Here is a 23,264-nt window from a genome sequence, read left to right on the forward strand (position 1 = left end):
AGCCTTGAAAACAAGCTATGTGAAAGAAAGGCCACATTATAGGATTCCATTCAGAGTAAAAGCCTAGAATGGACAAATCCATAGAGATAGAAAGTAAATTAGTGGCTGCCAGAGGCTGGGGGGTAGGGATAATGAGGAGAGACAAGTATAAGGAGCAGGGCTTCTTTCTGGGGTGGTTAACAATATTCTGAAATTAGATGTTGATGGTTATAAAACTGTGAATATTTTAAATATACTAGATACTACAGAACTGTACACTTTAGAAGGGTGAATTATGGTATTTAAATCTCAAAAAGATAAAAAACAAACCCCCCAAACCACCAACAATAAAAACCAGGGTTTGGTTAACCCCCAACACTCCCTGAAATGTATGCAGAGCAGTGAAAATTTCATTTCCTCAAATTCAAATGCAAATAGCCACTGAATTACTGGTGGCTGGGGTATGGCCAAGGAGAAGTAATGAAATAATCATCCTATATAATAAAAGCCTAGTATGCAAATTGACCATCACTCCAATACACAAGATGGCCGCCCTCATGTGGACATGCAGGGAAGGGGAGTTGGGAGGGACCAGACCTGCAAGGGAGGCTAGTTAGGGGCGATCAGGCCAACAGGGGAGGGCAGTTGGGGGCAACGAGGACTGCAGGGGAGGGCAGTTAGGGGCGACCAGGTCTGCAGGGGAGGGAGAGCAGTTGGGGGTGACTGGGCTGGGAGGGGAGGATAGTTAGGGGTGATCAGGCTGGCAGGCAGAAGTGGTTAGGGGCATCAGGCAGGCGAGCAGTTGGGAGCTAGCAGTCCTGAATTGTGAGAGGGATGTCTGACTGCCCATTTGGGCCTGATGCTAAACGGGCAGTTGGACATCCCTCGAGGGGTCCCAGATTGGAGAGGGTGCAGGCTGGGCTGAGAGACAACCCCCCTCCATGCACGAATTTCATGCACCAGGCCTCTACTGGTAATAATAAATGATAGTAACCAACTATGATGATAGTTACTAGGATTTACTATATGGTAGGTTGAATGGCTCTTTAATGATGTCCATGTATTCCTAACGCTTGGCATCTGTGAATATGTTGAGTTTTATGACAAAAGGAGTTAAGGTTGCTGATCAATGAACTTTAAAGTAGAAGATTATCCTGGGTTATGCAGGTGGGTCCCATGTAATCACAAGGTCCTTGGAAGTGTTAGGGGAGCTGGGGGAAGCCAGAGAGAAGGCAGCACGAGAAGGGCTTGGTCTGATGTTGTTGGAGAAACAGGGCCATAAGCCCTCCTTGACTCAGTCCGCTGAGACCCACTTCAGACTTCTGACCTTCAGAATTTTAAAATCTGCAGCACATAAGTTATTAAATTTGTTACAGTGGTAACAGGAAACTAATATAGTCAGTAAATGTCAGGTCTAATGCCTCTGTTCCAACTAAGGAGTTGAGAGGAGAGAAACAAGGAGACACAGAGGCAGTGAGTGAGAAGGGAATCCACTTAAAACCAAGTCCCTGGGGAAATCCCGGGAGAGCGGCCACTTGTGCAGGAGCAGGCCCACGCCGCCTGCTCTTCCTTCCCAGTTCTTCCAAGGACGCCCCGAAGGCTCTAGGACAACAAGTCTGGAGAAACGCGCTTAGCTAGATCCCAGAATGGGGTTTTCCTTTCAGCTTCCTTCCAAACAAACAGGCTTTGAAATGACCTGTGGCTTCAGGCAGGGCAGGAAGCTTTCTTATGTTCAGAAGGCACTGAGGGTAGGCAGCAGCATTGTATTGAGGTCACAGTGGCAGTCAGTGTCCCTAACAGTGCTGTCAATAAAGGCGTCTCAGTTAATACACGGAGCACTTGTTCTGGACAGGGATTGTCCCAGGCCCTTTGCACACATCTTTGTCTTATTTAAGCCGCATGCCTCTCCAAGGCACACATATCCATTTAACAGATGAAAAACTGAGGCCCCCTTTCACGCCTCTCCCCGGGGAACCGCAATGTTTACTTTAGCTCCCAGAAGAAAACTACAGCCCCCACTGCAGACTAGTGCATGCCTTCTCTAAGAAAGCTACCTGCCCGTTTCATTCCCGAGGCACCTAATTCCCTCGGGTGCTCTGGACTCTACCCTCCAAACCAGGTAAGTTATTAAAACTGGATCTGGTCTTAATGGGCTGCTTTTTGCCTACAGGGCCAGCTAATTAGTCTTAATGATCTCATTATAAATTCTAAGTATTTCCAGCTGCTTCTTTACCCCGTATTGCCCCCCAACCCTCAATGTCTACTTTCCAGATAGTCTCTGCCAAGTCATGGACACAGTGATATGTCGATGCAGACTTCCCATCTATCAGAACATTAGCTACTTCTGACCAAACCTCTCACGTGCTGGGTCCTCTGACTATGTCCCTTTGTGTTCCTTTATCTGTGAGAAAAAATGTGCTTTGCCAAATCATCAGACATAATTACACATTTAAAAAACTATTTGACTGCCGAAACTGGTTTGGCTCAGTAGATAGAGATTCAGCCTGCGGACTGAAGGGTCCCGAGTTCGTTCCGGTCAAGGGCATGTACCTTGGTTGCGGGCACATCCCCAGTAGGGGGCGTGCAAGAGGCAGCTGATGGATGACTCTCTCATCTATGTTTCTAACTATCTTTCTCCGTTCCTCTCTGTAAAAAATCAATAAAATAAACTAAAAAAAATAAATGCCAATATTTAATTTAAAAAAACTATTTGACTTTCACTGATCATAGGGCTGAAGGATAACTACATGGGGCAAATAAATACAAATCTGCTTATTTGATAGAAGCTTGGAAAGGAATCCCGTCTCCCTTCCTCTCCCTGCCCCCAAGCCTCAGACCAAGCATTCAGGTCAAATAGTTCACCTAAAAATGAAGAAGACAGTGACTTTTCTTAATTGATTGAGAAGTAAAAGGTGAAGTTTAACAGCTTAGCAAAAGTGAAGGAGGATGTGTGGTCAGAGGGCTATGATGTACATGACTGACCTCGGGCAGTCTTTTAATCTCTGCACCTCACCTTTCTAACAGGGACACGAAGCAATAACTATTCTATGTTCGCTGTTCTGAGGACCAAATCGTATAATGTATGAGAAATGGTTTGCCGACTGTAAATGTGTAAACATGTTAGTTATTCTTACTAAAGAAAAGGGAAGTTTCCTTCCTCTGTATTTTTGCTTCTATCTTTAGTGGCTATTTCTAGAATAGTCTTCCTTTCTCATTCAACTCATTTATTGTTATTTAACATTTCTCAAATTTAAGCTAGAGACGTCATCAGGTGCCAAGTACCTGCTATCAGCCACAAAGCTGGGTGGATGCTATGCTACCCTCATCCCTATAGAGAGAACTGTGTCTTACTGTCTATAAACTCTATACCCATATTAGCCTCTCTGTGATCATGAAAACATGTAACTGCATCTTAGAGTTTGAATGTCTGAGGGAAGCATGCTTCTCCTCTGAGCAGTTCAAGATAAGACTCATTAAATGTCCAAGGAAAAAAACCGCCAGTGAACCCAGCATCTCTGAACCTGTGGCTGGCAGAAACCTAATTTGCAATGAATATTTAGTTCTCCATAAAACAAAGAGCCTGTTACCGCTCTTCCCCACACTTCCCCTCTCCAGGATTTGTCAACTGATTTCACCTCCATTCAAATTAAACAAAATAGAAGGTTTTTATTTATTCCAGTATTTTACACTGAACAGCTCCCTGGAGGTTCTCCATTTACCGGCTTGGGTAATACTATCTTTGCTTTAGTTTATTAGATTGACAAAGTTAATTTAAAAATAACCTAGGGAACTTTAAGTGATTCTTGGAAGGGCTAACATGCATGCACATATGGTCGGTCACCCATTTCCTTCTGTGTGTGGAGTATCTCTCGAAGGGAATTTATTTAGTTTCATAATTTCTTAGAATACAAAAAATATGTTGCCAACACGAAACATCATCATTCTGATGATGAAATGCTTTCAATTCTGTTCTTTATTCCATCTAGTTTAGATAAGGAGCAATTTGATAAAATCATCGTACATTGTTTATTGCCAAAGCCCCCCCCAACCCCATTTTCATCTGAAACACAACCTGGGGCACATAGCATCTAATTAAATTCATACAAAGCACAAATTATTGAATAGAAACCAAAATGCATTTCAAAGTAAGTATCAATTAATGTGACACCCAATTTCTAATCACTCCAATGTGCAAGGCTTATACACAAAACATATCTAATTTATTTTGTAGAAATCAATGATATTTTACATTTCTATCCTAGAATCACATCCAGTGGTTTGCTAACAGGTTGGTTAGATGTTTTTTCCTAGTAGATTCTTACCAAAAAAAGAAAAAAATTCAGTGTTATAAGTAGTTCCTCCTCAAATGTTTCTTCATTTAATTCGAGACAGATTCTCATTACCTAGTATTTTTCTTTCTTTCTTTAATACATGGATCTGTGCTGCTCTTGGCAAGAGCACTCTCTCTTTTCTCCAGGTTTCTGCGACAGTGAACACAGGATAGAAAACCATAAAAGCATACACATAGGGGTCCTACCGCCTAGTTTGTGAGACAAGGCTTCAAAGAATAAAACTGTTCAATAACACCCGGCAAATGATCGTCTGTGAAGTAGCAACACTTTTTCTCTTCAACAGAAAACAACAAACAACTGACCCAGCACAAGAGTGGCCACGCACAGCGGATCGTTGTGAAGGCAATCAGCCACTGGCCAGAGCTGCTCCCAGAGACCCTGGCAGGCAGCGGGCTCCAGGGCCCCGGTAATGGCACGTTGGTCACAGCGCACTCATGCGTCCTGCTTCCCACTAGAACTCACTGATGTTTACAGTGCAGGGATACTGAGACTGGGCCAGAAAGCCCGGGCAAGACAAAGCCCATACACTGAAGGAGCTCAACATGTTTTGGGAAGAAGAGCTGCTCTGGTTCTTAACGAGGGAAAGAAGCCCTGATGCTTTATACCACAAACCATCACTTGATGCTTACAATATAGGTTATTTTAAAAGTAAACACACTGATAAGCAAGGAAAGAATTTCTTACAGTGTATCTAAAAAGTGTTTGCAACCCTATTTAATAAAAGGCTAATATGAAGAATGACCAGTTGCGATGAGATTCACTGACCACTAGGGGGAAGACATTCAATGCAGGAGCTGCCCCCTGGTGGTCAGTGTGCTCCCACAAGACATCCATGGCAGCACTAAGGATGTCCGGCTGCCGGTTTGGGCCCACTCACTGTGCCTAAGCCATCAGTTGGACATCCCCCAAGAGCTCCTGGACTGCGGGAGGGAGCAGGCCAGGCTGAAAGACCCCTCCCCCACTCCCAAGTGCATGAATTTCATGCACCGTGCCTCCAGTATTACAATTATTTATCTTAAAACACTAACTAAAAAAAAAAAAAAAATCAATGTATACTTTATATTGTTATGGATAAAATATTTCAAAGAAATATGGTTATTAAAGCTAATAAAGTCCTACTACTTATTCAAAATTATATACGTTTACTTCAATTTCTCAGACCTCATAGTTAACACTAAGCAACAGTGAATAGAAGTCATCTTCAAAAAGGGGGTGTGCAATCCCAGGCACATCTGGGCATTGCCAGGTCTACCAATAGTCAGTGCATTAAGTTAGCTGTGCTGAGAGTTGGCAACATATAGTGCTGTCCTGTTATTTAAGCAATTCCAGATTTATGGGGTTTCTTGTCTATGCTGACCTCATGAGAAAGGACCTCGTTCCATTCCATGGCCAGATCCTGAAAATGGGGGTGACAGGGACCTGCTTTTAGGAAACCTCCTCTAAGTGTTTTCCTTAACTTTGGTCTCCCATTTTTTTCATTCTTTCCGACAGAGTCATTCAAAGAGCATGTAAAGGCTTGGGAAAGAATTCAGTCTAGACAAGGGATTCACCGTCTATTTTAGGGGTGTCGAACTCAATCAGAGAAGGGGCCAAAATCTAAAATCCAGCCTAAATCGCGGGCCGAATGGTTTACTGAACAGTCATAAACTGACAATGTCATAAAATGACAGCAGAGTGCAGTGATGACAGCGCGGTGCGGGCCACATTGCAAGGCCTGGCGGGCTGGATTTGGCCCGCGGGCCTTGTGTTTGACACATGTGGTCTATTTTAATGCTTGGGTAACCAGGAAGCAAGAGGGCAAGTGCCTTGAGGGCAAGGGCCAGTATGGCAAGGCCTTTGTGGTGCCCTCAGAGCTCAGCACAGTGATCACTCAGAACGATGACAAACACCTGGCCTGCTCCTCTTCTCTACCCGGCAGCAGCCAAGATGTAGCACAGGCCAGTGTGCAGTATGCAAAGCTGTCACTCAGTTGGATCTCCCACTGGCCTGGTAGCAGATGATTGGGTTTTGCATGCCTGGTTTACACTCTTCAAATATTTATAGACAGTTCCCTTTGCCTCCAGCCCTAGTTGTCACTTAGCCAAGTTATACATACATGGCCCTTTTAATCTTTCCTTAGAAATCAATCCTGCTCAGCTCCTTAATCATTCTAGTTGCATTTCTCTCAACTTTGGCTGTTTGTCTTTCTGGTAATGTATTCTGTTGAAATGCATAAAAATAATACAGTTGCGAAGCAGAGAAGGTCTTGGTCACCTTCCCTATACGAAGATCAGTGCCTTTTGCATGCAAAATAAAATCATTCACCCTCTTTCCTTTTGCATGATCACGCTCTAAAAATTCGTATTTAAGATGGATCAATGAATACATTGCAAAAGGAAGGAAGAAAAGGTATCATCAGTATTATTCTCTCAGAATATCATCATTGACTAAACTCTCTCTCACGTGTCTATAAATGGATTAATTTAACCTGCAGCCTTCAGACATGGAGAACAATGGTAACCGAGAGTAATGCGGTCCCCCAGAGAAGTGTTATGTCCCTCCCTAAGGTACCCCTTCCTGCGGATACTTCCGGCTAACGTTAGCTTTCAATGAAGAAATTAAACACGAGTTAATTTCTCCCATTATAAAAGTAGTACATTAAAGAAAATTTTAGGTATCAGAAATGAGGAAGTGTTACTTATAGTCCACTATTGAAAAACAGGATTTAACATTTTTTAAGAATTTCATTTAAGTCTTTTTTTGATGTATTGTTCTTCCCATCCCAATAGGCATTTGCTTAGTATAATACCTTGCTTTTCCCATCTACTATTATAACAGACATGTCATGTCTTGCATTGTCTTCAAATCGTTATGTTTAATGACCATAGATTACTCCATCCAGTAAGTGGGTATGCCTAATTGTACAATTCCCTATGTGAGACATTTACATTGCTTTTATGTTTTCTTTAGATTAAATGTGCAAAGCTTTTCTGTATTTAAGATTGTTCTTAGATTCTTAGCAGTAAAATGAATGTTCCAAAGGATACCGAGAAAATAAATTTAGAAGAAGAATTAATGCAAGTCCTATTTGAAGTGAAAAATACCACCTTAAGCACAAAGATTTGTCTTCTGGTTCTAATGTTAACAAGTGAGCGCTCAAATCTTAGAAAGTTGTAGAAAACTGTTGGAGGTGGCAAATGCGTTAAATTAAATGTGGTCCTTACGAGTCTTTATTCACAGGTATACTGGTGATCCTTAACAAGTGAGCTTAAATCCTTACCGTACCTAGGTCTACCATGAGCAGGCGGGTGAGGGCTGTGTAGAAGGTGGTTCGGCACCTGAAGTCACTGAGCCTGGCACTGTCGCTGACGCCGAGGAAGGGGAAGTGTTCACTCTAATGAAAGCAGAAGAGCAGCCACGTTACACACGCTTTGCCTGAGCCACCTGGAAACCGAGTCATTAATGAGAGGACAGCAGACTCACCGTGTGATTCTTCAGCATGAATTTCACAGCATCTATCTTCACCAGTTTTTTTAAAAGGATATAGGTAATGGAAGTTAAGGAATTTGGCGAAATATAACTGTCTTATCAATAGGTAAACAATCACAAAGTAACACTGAGTTACAATGGCACAATGCCTGCTTATGAGGAATAAATATTATTTCGAAAGAGTAGTGTCCTAGAGAAATGCCCTTCATACTGTTAAGAATGGCAATCTATTATTAACCAGTGCAATTACTTTTCTCATCTTATACATGTTCTCGTCCTGGAGAGGAAGAATTAATTTTATAATTAAGACAAAAACTTCTTTACTATTAAAGCCTTTGTAGTGGAAAATTAAAACTGACCTTTTTTTTTTTTTTTTTTACATTTTGATGTAATGTGAGGACTTCTCTTTACTTAATATTACTTCATAATAAAATAATGATAAAAGACCCATAATAGGCTATCAAGAAGGAGAAAATGTTCAATTCTATGAAATAATGAACTCAGTTAGGAAAGTCTGCTCCAGGTGAAGGAGAAGGGAATCCAGCCAGGAGGTTGTAGCAGTCTGCACGTCATCAGGGACTGAAGGTCAGGCTTAGAGAGCCTGACATTTCTCAAGTACCTAGTGTGTGCAAGGAATTTCATATGTAACTCACCTAATCTTCACATTAGAGTGCTAAATATTATTTATTATTTCTAATCCATAGGTAAAACGAGCATGGAGAAATGTTACTTGCCCAAGGGAACACAGTTATGGATGGGTAGTGCTGAGATCTGAACTGCGGTTTAACCTCAAAGATCATGTTCTTTCAACTGTACTGAACCATCATCTGAAACAGTTCAACGCATGATGAGAATAACATTACAAAATCATACTTAAGCATGATCACAGGCCTAAAGAATCTCTGGTTAATGCTGTCATCAAAACACCCTCGTCATTTACTTTACCCAGTTGCATGGCCTCTCTGGGTTGATCCCTGCCTACTTACTCATGCCTCTCTTGCAGGCCATAAGAACCTTAAATGGCACCATTCATGCTCCCATGAAAACGCCAACTCTTTCCTTCATGTCGTCTCCAAGTATAGGAGAACTCTCTCTATTGCCTCCGTACAGGGACACTGAAACCTAACTGGAGGTTTCGGTCACGCAGCTGTGGATGTAGAGGAGTAGAAAACACACTGAACACAAGTTAGGGAGCCTGGGCTTTCAGCCAACTACACCCTTCAGCACCACACTCAGCCGCTCTGAGCCTGACTTTCCCTTTCCAACGAGTGAGGATGAGGCCTATGCTCAAGCTATCTGTCTTAGAGGACTGTTGTGAGGATCAAATGATGAAACGTCTTTTTCAATTTTAAACCACGGGAAGAAGACACAAAGATGCAGGAAATCAACGTTTACGGAATGTTTACTACTTACGAGGTTGATTCTCAGTCCCATGAGATAGGTAGTATCGCTTCTATTTTTCAGATGAAAAAACAAACTCAAAAACATTAAATAGAACTTTCCAAGAGAAACAACTAGTATGATTCAGATCCAAGTCCTCTTGACTCGAAGGCCACCACTCCAGGGGCATAAGAAGCGTGCACATCTGCTCACCTCCATGTTAGGACGCTTTCTAGGCACAGGGCCGCATCTATGCGCTCTCCTCCTGGCCCTGTGTTCGGTGGGTGTTTCTGGCAGCCGCAGGGCAAGGAGTCAGGGCTGACGGGTAGCAGGTCTTTTCCTGCCTATGAAGCTGCACATTTGATGATTTTTTTCTGGTGTCATCACTGAGCAGAACTGCCACTCAAACTTCACTCAGTTAAACAGGGTGGGGTCAATAAACTAAGAAATACCTTAAGTAACTACCAAATACAATTCTCTTAGAATTGCAGAGTTAAAAGTGACAGGGTCTGTGGGTAATCAGAATGCTGCCATTAATAGGAATCTTCCTATCAGTGCTGCTAGTAAACAGCAAGTCCTGCTTCGACAACAGAATATTTATGGGAGCAATAAACACAACATTCACAGGAAGACTCTCGTCTGCCAAAGACACACTTTCTGTGGAACTGCATCTGTGCACTTTGAACCAAGGCCAGCCTCACTGCCTTTTAATTATATTCTAAAGAACAAGTGATTAAGAGTAAATATTGTTCTCAATAAAGAAAAAAATGACAGTTCATCTGAATATTTATATTCCCTTATAGCAATTCAATTCAAAGCTAGTTATGGTCCTTAAGAGGATCTGTAATGTTAAAAAAACCCCACAATGCAAATGGAGCCCTTGCCAGGTGGCTCAGTTGTTTGGAGTATCATCCCATATACGAAAAGGCTGCAGGCGTGATTCCAGTTAGAGCATGCGTCTAGTAAGTTCAATCCCCATCAGGGTGTGTACAAGAGGCAGTCAATGGATATTTCTTTCTCACATTGATGTTTCTCTCTCCCTCTCTCCTCTCTCTTTTAATATATCCTCAGGGGTGAGAATTAAAAATAAATAGGCAAATGGCTAATCATTTTATGATCTTTCTAAGTCACATCATTTTAGTTGGTGGGAGCACTTTAGTCCGGTGGCATTCTGAATAGCACATTACAGCAAACTTGGTGATAGTGGTTATCAGCAACAGCAGTAGAAGAGAATTCAAGAAGGGTCACACAGAAAACATGCAAATGGTTGCAGAAACTGGTTTGGCTCAGTGGATAGAGCGTTGGCCTGTGGACTGAAAGGTCCCAGGTTCGATTCCAGTCAAGGGCATGTACCTTGGTTTTGGGCACATCCCCAATACGGGGTGTGCAAGAGGAAGCTGATCGATGTTTCTAGCTTTCTATCCCTCTCTCTTCCCCTCTGTAAAAACTCAATAAAATATATTAACAAAACAAAACACAAAACATGCAAATGGTAAAACCAAGATTCAAGTCGAACTCTGATTGTAAGTTCTTTTCACTAAGTTACATCATATCCATTTGATTTTAAAGATACCAGTGATTCTGCACAGACAACTAGCTTCTTGAGACACAATCAAAGCTGTAACTAAGTCCCAGAGTGAACAGGGAAACTGTGCTTTCAGTAAAGAACCAACTCATTAATGAACCTTCATCACATCGGGACTGAGCACCTACTACATGACAGGGTCAGTAATAAAAGGTGCTTTATTTTTGTTAGCACAAATATATTGTTATATATATATTATTTTATTTAATCCATATAAAATCCTAAGAGATATTGTAGATAACATCCCCTTTCTACTGATGAAGAAATTGAGCCTCCAGAGTAATTACATGACTCGTTCATGTTCTTTCACTTAACACAGTGAACTGGAACTAGTTCAGGATGGCTTTACTAAGACTTCAGCAAGACCTAAAAAAATTTAAAAGACATCAAATTGAGTTATAATGGGTCAAATGAGGAGAACAGCACAGGTGGTGATTCAGTGAAAGACCATGAAGGATGTCAAGGGGGAGGAAAAATGAATTTCCTTGGCCCAAGGAAAAGTATCAAGTGTAAATTATGGTTGAGTGGTGGGAAATTAGTTATGGGAACTCAATAAGTCAAGTACCATTAAACAACTCAAGTTCAAATCAATAATTTTACGTTGACCTGAGAATCAAGTAGAAGGAATTCTGGGCTTTTGGGAAGAGAGAGATCAGATTAAAACAATACTCAAGGAAGGTAATCTAGTGAGGCAAGAATTTAAAGAACTGTGTGAAGGTCTGAATAAGCTGGCTACAGAAGAATAGAAAGGATTCTCACACTTGATCCCACTATAAAAGCAAACAGAGCAGATAAATTATGGGATGCTTTTTCTATGGATGATAGAGACAGAAAGCAGAAAAACAAATAAACATTTCTTTTGATGAGAAATGTTAATAGACGTATGCCTGAGGGATATATGCTGAAGCTAGTTTTACTTAACATTCTCAAAGCCATCTGGAGATGGTGGTATTCACTGAAATAAAGCAATGCATTTTAATACTGTTTCACCAAAGCAGAACTACTACTGGTTATTACTAAGTATTTCCTGTAACAGACATTTCTTCTATCCTTCACTCTCATTTTATTCTAGACTTTTGCTTCATTTCTCATCCTCTCTCTTTCTTGACCCTCACCTCATTCAGGATGCACCCCAGGGTGGGAAGATCGGGGAGGACGTCTGGTTTGCATGTTACTTGCATGCTTAATGATTTGTATATACGAGTAAACTGTGTCTAAATAACCTTGACTAAAAAGAGCTTGCTGAATCAAAACGTCACATACCCACATTACGTTTAATGTGTAGATTTTTAGAAATTTAGTATGTAATTTATTGGAGTCAAATTTTTTAAAAGGAACTCTGTTGATAATACTGTGGACAAAAAAAAAAAAAAAAAAAAAAAAAAAAAAGAGCCACATACTAACCTGACAAGATCAGGGAAGGCCTGCATGGCAGTCTTACAAACCTAAAGACCTAAAATTAATCACAGAGGATGGTCTGAAATTAAAACATGAACTAAAAGCAGCTACGGTGGGTATCATGTCCTAGGCTGGTATTTTCCCTGACAAGGTCAATCTTTACCTAAACTGAGCCTGTTGTCTTTTTGCATCTATTCTAACAGATCCTTGAAATGTAACTTGTAATTTCCCTTTTTCTGGATCCCTTGGGCACAACCTAATGTGCCTGAGCGCCAGGACAGACTACACAAATTCTTTCACTGTTCTTGTTATCATGTTAATTGTTACTGTTAACTATCCTGCATCCACCTTAAGTATGCCTATCATTTTACTTTTTATCCAATCCCAGGGGTTCCCTCCTCTCTGCCTCTCCCCCCGTTTTGCGTTCTCCTGCCTCTCTAGTCTATCACCAATGGATTTTATGTAACCCACCTACATCCCCTCCTTAGAATGCAATGTATAAAAACAGATGAAAGACCGCCATTCTCTGGAACATTATCTCAATCCGTTGAGGTTCTGCTTCCCGGCAATTGTTGACCGTTTGGCTCAAATGAAGTCAAAAATTCTTTACAAGTTTGAATGTTTTTACGTTAACAATACAATATTCTTTTAGCTCTTAGTAGAAATATAGGAAAGGAAGTCTGGAATCAGGATCAGTGAAGGCAGGGACTGTGTCTTATTTGCTCTTTTGCTCTGTACTGAGCAAATGCTTAATTAATATTTGCTAATTGAAAGAGGCCAGTAAGATAAAAGTAAATCATAAAGATGAGTATGAAAGTAAATTTAAAAATCACTATTTTATTCTTACTCAAGGTTAAATCTAAATAAATAAGGATGCTGGTCTAGTTTATTGCACTTAAAAGACAAATGAAGCTGGAAGAGGTTTGGGGTTAAAAAATAAGATCAGGCCGAAACCGGTTTGGCTCAGTGGTAGAGCGTCGGTCTGCAGACTGAAAGGTCCCAGGTTCGATTGTGGTCAAGGGCATGTACATTGGTTGCGGGCACATCCCCAGTGGGGGGTGTGCAAGAGGCAGCTGGTAGATGTTTCTCTCTCATCGACGTTTCTAGCTCTCGATCCCTCTCTCCTCCTCTCTGTGAAAAATCAATAAAATATATTAAAAACAAAATAAGATCAGGGTGTCTAAGTAGTTTGGACAGGAAATAAAACTCTGTGGCTTGCAAACATGAAAACCATTGAAATAAACTAATAGATAAGTAGATCTAAGATGCACCTGGGTAGGAATTACATTCACCAAATCAGGGTGTACAGGAACTTGCACACGGGCCTTCCTTTGGTTCAATGCTTTGCTAGCGAGGTCTTGAAATTCTTAATAACTTAGGACCAAGGAACCCCACATGCTCATTTTGTTCTGGGCCCAGTCAATTATGTAGGTGGTCTTGGAATAATATGGATGTTATCAATCCGAAAGGACTGTTGACGTTAAAAGTAACAACACGGTAAAAATGAGTTTGGATACTTTCATGAATTAATGTAGAAGTCTTTTATGGGGTCTATTTTAAAAAGCTAAAGCTATCTTTGGATTTTCTTAAAGCTCTGAGGATGATGTAGTAAGGGCAACTACCAACAGAGGGCCTAAAGAAAAATAAAAATCCCTTCTCATTATTATCTGAAATCCCAAATTAGATACATGTCAATGCTGTAAATTTCAGCAAATAAGCAAATTGCAGTAGAAATATTGATCAAATATTTTTTCAAAGAAAAAACACACCTTGAAGTAATGATCAATGAACAAATAGAATTTTGGATGAAATGTAACCCTCTCTTCCCTCTTTCTCGGCATTTAAGATAGGTTTAGTCTGTCTCATTGCTCTGTGTGACCCTCATTTTCTCCAATTTCCCCAGCAGCTTCCTTGTTCGATCATCTGAACAATCTCATTCCCCCACATAGAAAGCAGGATTTCTGCCTGCAAACACTTCACAAAGGAGGACCCCGGCACCCAGCGGGGGTGGGCTGCCCGGGACCTGTGCATGTCCCGAAAGCTACTACTTGGAATCTGGAAGGCGGGACATTTAGTCTTGGGAATTTAAAGACTATGTTTAAAAGTTACTCAGATGTATTCGCCACATGGATTTTATAAGGCCCCTGTAATGAATTTGATAGGAAGACAAACTTTCTATCAAAAAAGGCCTCTGGATTTTAAAATTATGATAGCCTTACACAACTTGGAAACCTTCAAATTTGGCAAACAGAAACCGTAGGGTAAAATGCAAGACTCAAGTGAAGGCCTGGGCTTCACGGATTGGCAGCCTCCTCACAGACATTTGACGTTTCATTCAGGGAGACAGGCCGCCTTTTCCTGGCAAAGACAAAGTCCTGTGGAGAAACGAGGGGGACCGGGCTTCTCTGTTTAGGGCACCCCATTGTATTTTCTAAAGAACTGAGTCAATTCTCCAAGTACAGCTCCTGAGCCACCGCAGCATCCGAGACTTGCTGAAAGGCAAATTCTCAGGGCTCAGTCTAACACCCCCCAAGACCGCAGTCGGGAGGGTGAGGTCTGGCATTTGTATTTGTATCCCAACAAGAACTCCAGGGATTCTGATGGTCACTAGAGTGTGACACTGCTTACTCCCTTTGGGCAAGTGAACACAGGCTTTGTTGTTGTTGTTTTTTTTTTTTTTAGCACATTCTAAAAATGGGGATCTTTTATGTTTTCAATTTCTAAACAAGTGGTCAGAAACAAGGACACAAAAGTTCAGAAACTGGCTTTGAGAACCATAAACACTGAGTAAGATTCACTCTGAAGATAAAAACAGAAAAAAAGAAGGTCTCTGAAAATATGCATTATGAAGTCATAAAGGAACATTTAAACACTTTATTGTAACATAATATGCTTTTCATCTGTTAACTAATATTTTAATATAAATATATAAACATATTTACATTAACAGGGGTCAATCAGTGATTATTTTTTATCCTGCATAACTGCTTCCACTTCTGAAGAATGGCATCTTATTTTTAACACAAAAATAATGTATTGCTTTAAAATCAGGACTTAAAAACAAATTATAATAAAGAAATCGATAGGAAACAACAAAACATACATTAAGTAGCCAGCAACTGCACTGAAATAGATACACCACTCACATATTCCATTATGTAAATGAATTCAAAGATATTTCATGACTGATCAGCTAGAAGGGACATAATGATTTATAATTCAAATAACTGAGCACTGAAATCAAATTGAGCTAATATATATTTCTAAATATGCAAACCTGAAATAATTGTTAAAAAATATAAATCAATGTACCCAGGTTGAAACCATTCATATCCCTTAGTTTAAAATGTTATAGCATTTAAACTTTTATCTAATAAATTTTCTGAAAATATGATTTTTTAGTAACTTTAGGAAGTGCTCAAAAGTAATAAAGAGCTTATAAAACAAAAGCTTATAATTATAGGATTAAAGAATATATACAAAATACAAGGAGATAGGAGAAGGATCTTAATAGCAGACACAAACAAACTAGGCATTATGCATATCATACTAAAAAGAATACAAATCAAATTAATTTTATATTAGATTTCAATTTCAACCTAAAAGATAGGGTAAATCTACACAATAGATATGTGCTATAAAATAACAGGTTTCTTTCTAGATAATATGCTCTCAGAGTAATTCATTGTGAAAAGGCCAGAGTTTGCAATACTAGGAAGTACTTATAAACCACTTCATATGTTAGAAATAAAGAGTATTTCAGCATTATTATTTTAAAAAAATACAGGTTCAGGTTTTTTGTTTTTTTAATAAGAAAAAATACATATCTTAAAAAGCCAAAATGACCACTGGAATTGGGTTGTACATCACTTTCCAGTAAAAAGGAAAAACAGCCTGGACAGGTGTAATTTATCATTTTTCTGATTTAATATCAAAGAAATATATTAAAATAATAAAAAGAATCCTGAAATCCTCAAAATTTGTAGTGATAAATAGCCCTCCCTGACTTTATTGCATTATACCTACTAACAGAAATATTGCATGGTGGATTTTGCCAGACAAGGACGATTATTTTCCAATAAAAAGTTGCATATTAAATTCCAGCACAAAAGTGGGTGTCTAATACTTTGGAAATCTTTTATGGCTTGCCAAGAAACACAATTTTAAAGTTAACTAATACAAACATATTCCTGAAGTGAACCTACATTAAAGATTTCTCTCCAATGCCCCCATTTTCAGAATGTTATCTTCATATTAAAATAGCTAATCTTAGCAGTTAACTAAACCAACATTTATTTTTTACACTCTTCTCGCTCATTGGTAGAAACACAATTAACCTAAATAGAAAAGATGATTCTGATTTTAGATTTTGAAAATCTGCTAATGAGAGAAAATTATTAACAATAAATGTGTACTGAGAAGTCTCATTTTAGAGTAAATAAGATGTTGAATTGATAGGACCAATAATCAAAAAAGTGTTCAAGACATAAATTTTCTTCCAATTCCTTTATGTCTGTCTCTTAACTAATGAAAAGAATATTCTTTTCAATTGAACACTACTGAAGACATACTGATTCTTAGGAATTCAGTTTTTATAAGGCAATATTTTACAATATTTTGACCTTATTAAAAGTACCTAGCTAATGAAATGCACTTGTTAGACTTTTCATATAAATGGTCAAACAAATAGTAAAAAGGATATCCAACAGAAAGGTCATTTAGGAACTGAAGAGTCCTTGAAATTACAGGCTCACATCTTCCCCAGTATTTAAGGTTTGTAACACTAAATGTAAACAAGAAGTTTTAAATTGTAAGTAAGGTATTTGCTTGTATAGGGAAAACATGGAAATACACATACATTCATGTAAGTTTGAAGACCTAAATCACAAAATACCAATGGGACATTTTCCATTCAATTCTTTTTATAGCACATTCAAAACATAAACAGTCAATGTACAAATGGTGCATAATTCTATTCATTTAGTTTTATAAATAAAAAAGTTGCCTCAGTGTTCCACAGGAAAACATTAAATTTTTATCTGAAACAAACATATGTAGGGACAGACAGCAGGAGCTACAAGGAAGTCAAATGGAGGCTCACAGTTACTCCCAAGAAATGAACCATTCAACTTGTGGCTCCAAAACTCACTTCTGCTTATGACTGTTTATCTAGCTTTATTCTCTGGAGGCGAGATAGTACTATTTATGTGTTACACAGAAAGTGGGATGCCGATTGAAGGCACACCAGCTTAAGCTAAGTGTAAAAGTTTTACCTATGACTGGAAACTAGTGAATTCTGCTAATGTTGTAAGGATAATTAATTCAGTTTCCATGAATATGTCTCTGACAGCCATAGCTTCCTGCCAAAGGCAATGAATGCCCTGTCCTAAGGTAATCAAACTTCTCTCAATGATTCTAATTTGCAAAAATCTCTTCACTTGATCTTCCAAATTGGGTGTTTTCTTTTTAATTAAAAAAAAAAAAAATGCTACCCAATTGACTTGAAGAGCCAGAGTCTGTAAACTTTGTAAAATCATGTCTTGATGCTGCACACTGCAATCGTGTGGAGACCTTGACAAATAACAATGTCATCTGGATGGTGAACTTTAAATATGAGAAATTAAGTTTCAATTAAAAACTATGCTACCATCCTAAGAAAACCAATTTTTAAAGTTTCTTATTAAGAAAATTAATATTTATGAAGAGATTTAAACACAGTAAAAGGTCCAATAGATTCAAACCACCACCAACAAAAGAAAAAATCAAAACCCAGAGAAGGAACTCACATTTTCGTCATGAATGTTTCTAGAACGTGGTTGTCATCTGTTATTCCTAGCACTTCTGACATCCGGGCATATACCTGCACAAAAACAATTGTTAAAAACTTTACCATTAACCTATATTTTAAAAACACTATCACAATGAGCAAATGGAAGGTTTAAATTGTAAGTAAGGTATTTGCTTGCTTCTACATTAAAGTAGGGAGTAGGTGGGGGGAGCAAACGAGGAATTTTTTAAAAAGTTTACAAGTTTTAAATTTACCAATTTTTTCTTCTGGAAGCATCTCTCTGATTTTGAAACACATACACACCCCTCTCACATACTCATTTTACTCCCAGCACACTACATATTTTTCCCCCAAAGTGGGAACTAGTATCCCTCCTTTCTCAAAGACAGGCATATGCGTGTGAAGGCAAGAAACTGTAGTGCCTCGGAAAAAGGTTCCAGCAGTCACAAAGATTCCATCCATGTCAGATTTCAGCAAACCACCAAAGAATTCGGGATCGTTAGGCTGTTATAAAAAATAATTTCCAACATATAGTGAAAGAATTTGTAGAAATTCTCAAATCCCCCGATTTAACTCCCCCCAATAACAGAGGCAGGTCTTACTTTCCACCAGAAACAGGCACTCCGGGCTCAGGGAGTCTCTGCAGAGTGCATCAGGGCCTGGGAACCCACTAAGGGAGCGCTGGCTGCAGAGTTTGGGGTGCAACATTTCTGTCCCAACCCAAGCCACACTGAGCTGACAACCACACAGCCACTTCAGTTGGGACAATGCCACTGGCAGCCAATGAACATGCCCTAATACCTGGCAAGGCTGAGAGGTGGCTTAGGTAACACCTCCACACTCCCTGATGCTCTGGTGGGATTCCAGGTCATCCCTGCCAGACACCAGCTGCATAGGATTTCTCTTCTGCGATTTGAGCCCTGTGACTGTTTCCTCACGTTCTCCTGACCAGCCTATTTCCTATAAGATATGGCAACTTAGCTTTCACTTTCTCTGCCTTGTTTTTCCTATGTTAACAACAACTTGACATATTGCCATAGGCCATGAAGGTGAGAAAGAAACCACAGGGCGCCCAGAGCCGCAGGGCTGGCTACACAGGGGAGGAAGGCTGTTCATTGCACAGTCTCCTATATTTGGATTTTAAGCACTAGTCACACCAGCAGCTTGTGTACCAGGTTTTCAACCTAAGTTCTATGACCAAAAATATCTCCTAAGGCCCAAGAAGAAATCAGAGAGAAAGAAAAAGAGAGAGAAAAGAGAGGGGGGAAGTGGGGGCAGGTGGAGAGGGCAAGAGAAGGAAAGAACACCAGGGTGGAGGGGAGAAGCCGGGGGAGAGACAAAGAAAGGAAGATTGATATCCAAATTCCTGTTGCCTCTCCCGCTAACTTCTGAGCCCTACAGATCCACGACAATGACTGGATCTCTGCTCAGAGTAGGCCTTCCTCTCTCTCTTATACGACCGAAGCTCTCACTGGGTGTGTGAGATGTGTGGGGCGAAGAGGGAGCTTTAGGAAGAGAGAACTAGGGAAGCTGGTCACCACCAGTCCCCAATGGTCAGATGTCTTTAATCACAGGGCAGGCTCACAGGAAGAATGGCATGCGGAAAGGGAAGCTGCCCTATCTCACTGGGATTCCGAACCTTTCTCATAGGTGGGAGAGAACTGGGTCCTGGGAAAAAATTGGGGCTGATGTGATTAGTGGCATACAAAGCCCTTCACAAGGTCACCCCAACCTACTCCTCCTCTGCCGTTTCCCTTAACCTGGAGCCGCAGTGAAATGAGCTGGTCACTGAGGTTTCCCAGGCAGTTCCAGAGCTCCGTGAGCTCCAGTGCTTCATTGGCCTGAGTCTGGCTTCTTCCTCTTCCCGATGCCCACTCAGAGTCATCTCTCCTCCCTCCAGCAGGGAGCTGTCCCGTGCTGCTACTGTTCACACTGTAACTGTTCGGGTGTCCGCACCCTCTCTTCCCCCCGTACTGTATTTTTGTAAAATCAAATTCTATATTTTTAAGACTATAAATGCTTATTTATGGCAAAACTCAGGCATAATCAAATTTTGTATCTATCCATGCCACACTGAATAAAACATAACTAAAATGTGATTTTAAACATTTTACATTTAAAAAATATTTTTTAAAAATTGATGGTTTTTGTGTGTCCCTGGCACTCACTAAAGGAGAGAGCTAGACAGGCGTCTGTTGTGCTCTGCTGTCAAAACAGTTCCTCAAAGCATCAGATTTGACCCAATGAGATACTAGAAAAAACGGTCAACATTGACACATGGCAGTGCTTTAATCCACAATTATCCTTGTAACTTGCACCATTCCTTTTATCATCCATTAGCTTTGATTCCCATTATCCCATCTAGAACTGTGTCAACGCTTTTGTCCCTAGGGATTTCTCTCCACTACTAGGATCTGACAGTGAAGCTTGAGTACTAAACAGGATCATTACCTCTTAAATCCACTTATCTGATCTACTGAATAGTAAATTGAAAAGCTCATTAAGAGCAACAATCTGATTTGTTTTCAAGTGTGACAGAGTCATTTAAAATCAATGTATGATTACTGCAATTCTTTTAAAAGACTGGCTCACATTTTCCAAGGCACCTTATCATCAGAGGGCACACAGATAATATAAAAATGTCTTCAAACTTTTGGAATTTAATTATGTCATAGACACACATAATTTAGGGGTGGGAAGTAATTTGTCCAGTGAGAAAAGATCTATACAACTGTTTATCTATCGAAAACACAGGCCAATGAAAGTTTTCACAATTCCAACACAATATCACTTCACCAAAAACAATTTTTATGACAGCCAGAAGAAAGTATATCATGCTACTCATTTTAAGGAAGAATATAGAAGTTGGTATAGGAATGCAAAGAGAGGTAAAAACTCATTTTAGTTCACAGATTTCTAATCTTTTATTTCAGAATCAATTAAGATGAAATCACAGTGAAAAATAAGCAAAAATCTAAGAAATAAGAGATTAGTCCATTGATATTGTCCATGGTCTCTAAAGGACACAATGAGGTTATGTCTTTACGTTTCACATAATCGGAGAGGCACACATTACAACCTAGTTTCTGCCTATCAGCCCGTGCCTTCTCCCTCTCTTCCTTCTTTCTTAATTCTATAGACACGGTGCCCGAAATTCATGCACAGGGCGGTGGGATGTGTGTGTGTGTGTGTCCCTCTGCCCATCCTGCACTTTCTCTAATCTGAGACCCCTTAGGGGATGTCCCACTGCCAGTTTAGGCCCGATTTCTATAGGCCTAAACCGGCAGTCGGACATCCCCCTCACAATCCTGGACTGCTGGCTCCGGAACAACTCACCTGCCTGCCTGGCTGCCTGATCACCACTAACCGCTTCTGCCTGCCTGCCTGATAGTCCCCTAACTGCTCACCTACTGGCCTGATTAATGGATAACAGCTCCCCTGCTGGCCTGATTGAAGCCTGCTTCACTGCCAGCCAGATTGCCCTTAATTGCCCTCTCCTGCTGGCCATTTTGTGCTGAAATCTTGTGACAATGTGGGGCAGCCATCTTCTGACATGAGGGTGTGAGGTTCAATTTACATATTACCTCTTTATTATATAGGATGCCTGCATTTCTCCATTAGACTACAAGCTCCCTGAGGGCAGAGATGAAGCTCCGTCTTTTACCCTTTCCTGTCTAACAACACCCATGAAATGTAAAATGGCTAAAAAGGATGTAATGTTAATATGTAAATTATGGCCATTTCATTAAAAAAATTTTAACAAAAGGATAAGGTTGTTGTAGAGAACCCTTTTCTCTAAAAATAATGTACCCCAAATTCCACTCACCAGGGAGACCATAGGTAAAATTTTGTTATTTAAAAAGATGTGGTTTTAATGCTCAAATAGTATTTCTGGAAGAAGCTCTCTGTAAATCAGTAAGAAGAGCTCTCCTCCGCTAAACACTCAGAGCATCCATGATTGCCCGCCTGTTTGTGGCACTTCTCTTATTATACAATACAATTTGATCTTGCTTTAGAATTAATTTTCCATGTAAATATTCCTCCACTATTTTAAGCATGTGCTGACTGAGGGTAGGGAGGGTATCTATTTCTCTTTACATCTCCAGAAGAATTTACAACACTGTCTTGATCCCAAAGATATCTGGATTGGCATTCTGGGTCTACCACTAGCTAGGTGTTACTTAAAATCTCTGAATCTTGATCTCCTATTAAACAGGAGCAATAATACTAACACCTACTGTATGAGCTTCAAGGAGAACTAAATGAGGCCTAACACAGAGCCTGGCGTTTAGTCCTCAACAAATGCTGCTCCTTCCTACTGCAGTCCATGGCCCCTTTCTCATAGGAGCTGCTAAAACTGGCAGCTGATGCCTTCAAAAGGAGGCTCATTACATAAAAACACAGAAAAAGAAGGAGCGTACCTTGAAGGTTTTGACATGGCACAAAAAAGGTTAAAAACAAACAAAATCTTAACATATGTGAAGCTGTGAAATTTTTACATGCATATTCGGTCAACACACTCTAATCAAGGTGAGAAATGGCGTTTGTTGAAGGGAGAAAGCTTCAAAATTTCATGATACAAAGCCAAATTCTCTCTACTTCTAAAGATTGCCTTAGAAGCTAGAAAAATTGTTCAATTTTACCATCCATTCATGTCTCTAGCTCTTGAAATACAGAAAGTTGTTAGAAATTACAATTAGTACAGACTAGAAAAGGCATGTTCCTAAAAAACTGTTTTAATATGTTTGTTTTCTTATTTTTATTTATTTTACCATGAAGATTCTTTCAATTTCCGGAAAAGAACACTCAGATATGTGTATGACACTTCAATGACCCAATACTTCTCTAACTTTCCCTCTAACCAAATGACAAATGCTGTCTGTGCCGATGCAGTAGCTTATATAACCTTCTATCCGGCTTTTAAGGAGGAAGCAAGATGAGATAAGAAAACCAGACAAGAGAATAAACATACAAATAGCAGTAAGAGTTTGAGTTGTAAATTTAATTTAATAAAGAATAAAAGCATGTGCTGGGATAATTTTTAATTACTTTCTCCTTCCAATCCTAATCCTGGGTCTTGAGTATCTGCAGTGCTGTCTCTCACATTCTGGTTATAACTTTGAAGAAACTAATTATGTCAATCCTCAAATTCGAAGTAGATTACAGAACTGGGAAACCCAGAATATTAGTTCCTAAAGGTTGTATGGATATATAATGACAGTCACAGAAATTCAATAACAGCCCTCTATGAAGTGCACTCAAAAGCACCACATGAAACAAATTAAAAAGAACAATGAATCGCTCATCCTGTGCA

General features: G+C 39.8%; 1 protein-coding gene across 2 annotated transcripts in view; it reads right to left on the reverse strand.

Annotated features, from left to right (window-relative positions):
• Positions 1–23,264, reverse strand: part of RANBP17 (RAN binding protein 17) — a 217,566-nt gene that overhangs the window by 61,592 nt on the left and 132,710 nt on the right. For both annotated transcript variants that reach the window (XM_084886137.1, XM_084886138.1), the window contains 4 exons: positions 17,949–18,022; positions 16,865–16,945; positions 7,794–7,857; positions 7,596–7,704 (listed from right to left, as the gene is read on the reverse strand). In XM_084886137.1, the coding sequence (XP_084742263.1) occupies positions 7,596–7,704; positions 7,794–7,857; positions 16,865–16,945; positions 17,949–18,022 (328 nt within the window). The remainder of the gene's footprint in view (positions 1–7,595; positions 7,705–7,793; positions 7,858–16,864; positions 16,946–17,948; positions 18,023–23,264) is intronic.

The sequence above is a fragment of the Pipistrellus hanaki genome, assembly GCF_964339955.1.
Source record: "Pipistrellus hanaki genome assembly, chromosome: 5".
Taxonomy (NCBI): Eukaryota; Metazoa; Chordata; class Mammalia; order Chiroptera; family Vespertilionidae; genus Pipistrellus; species Pipistrellus hanaki.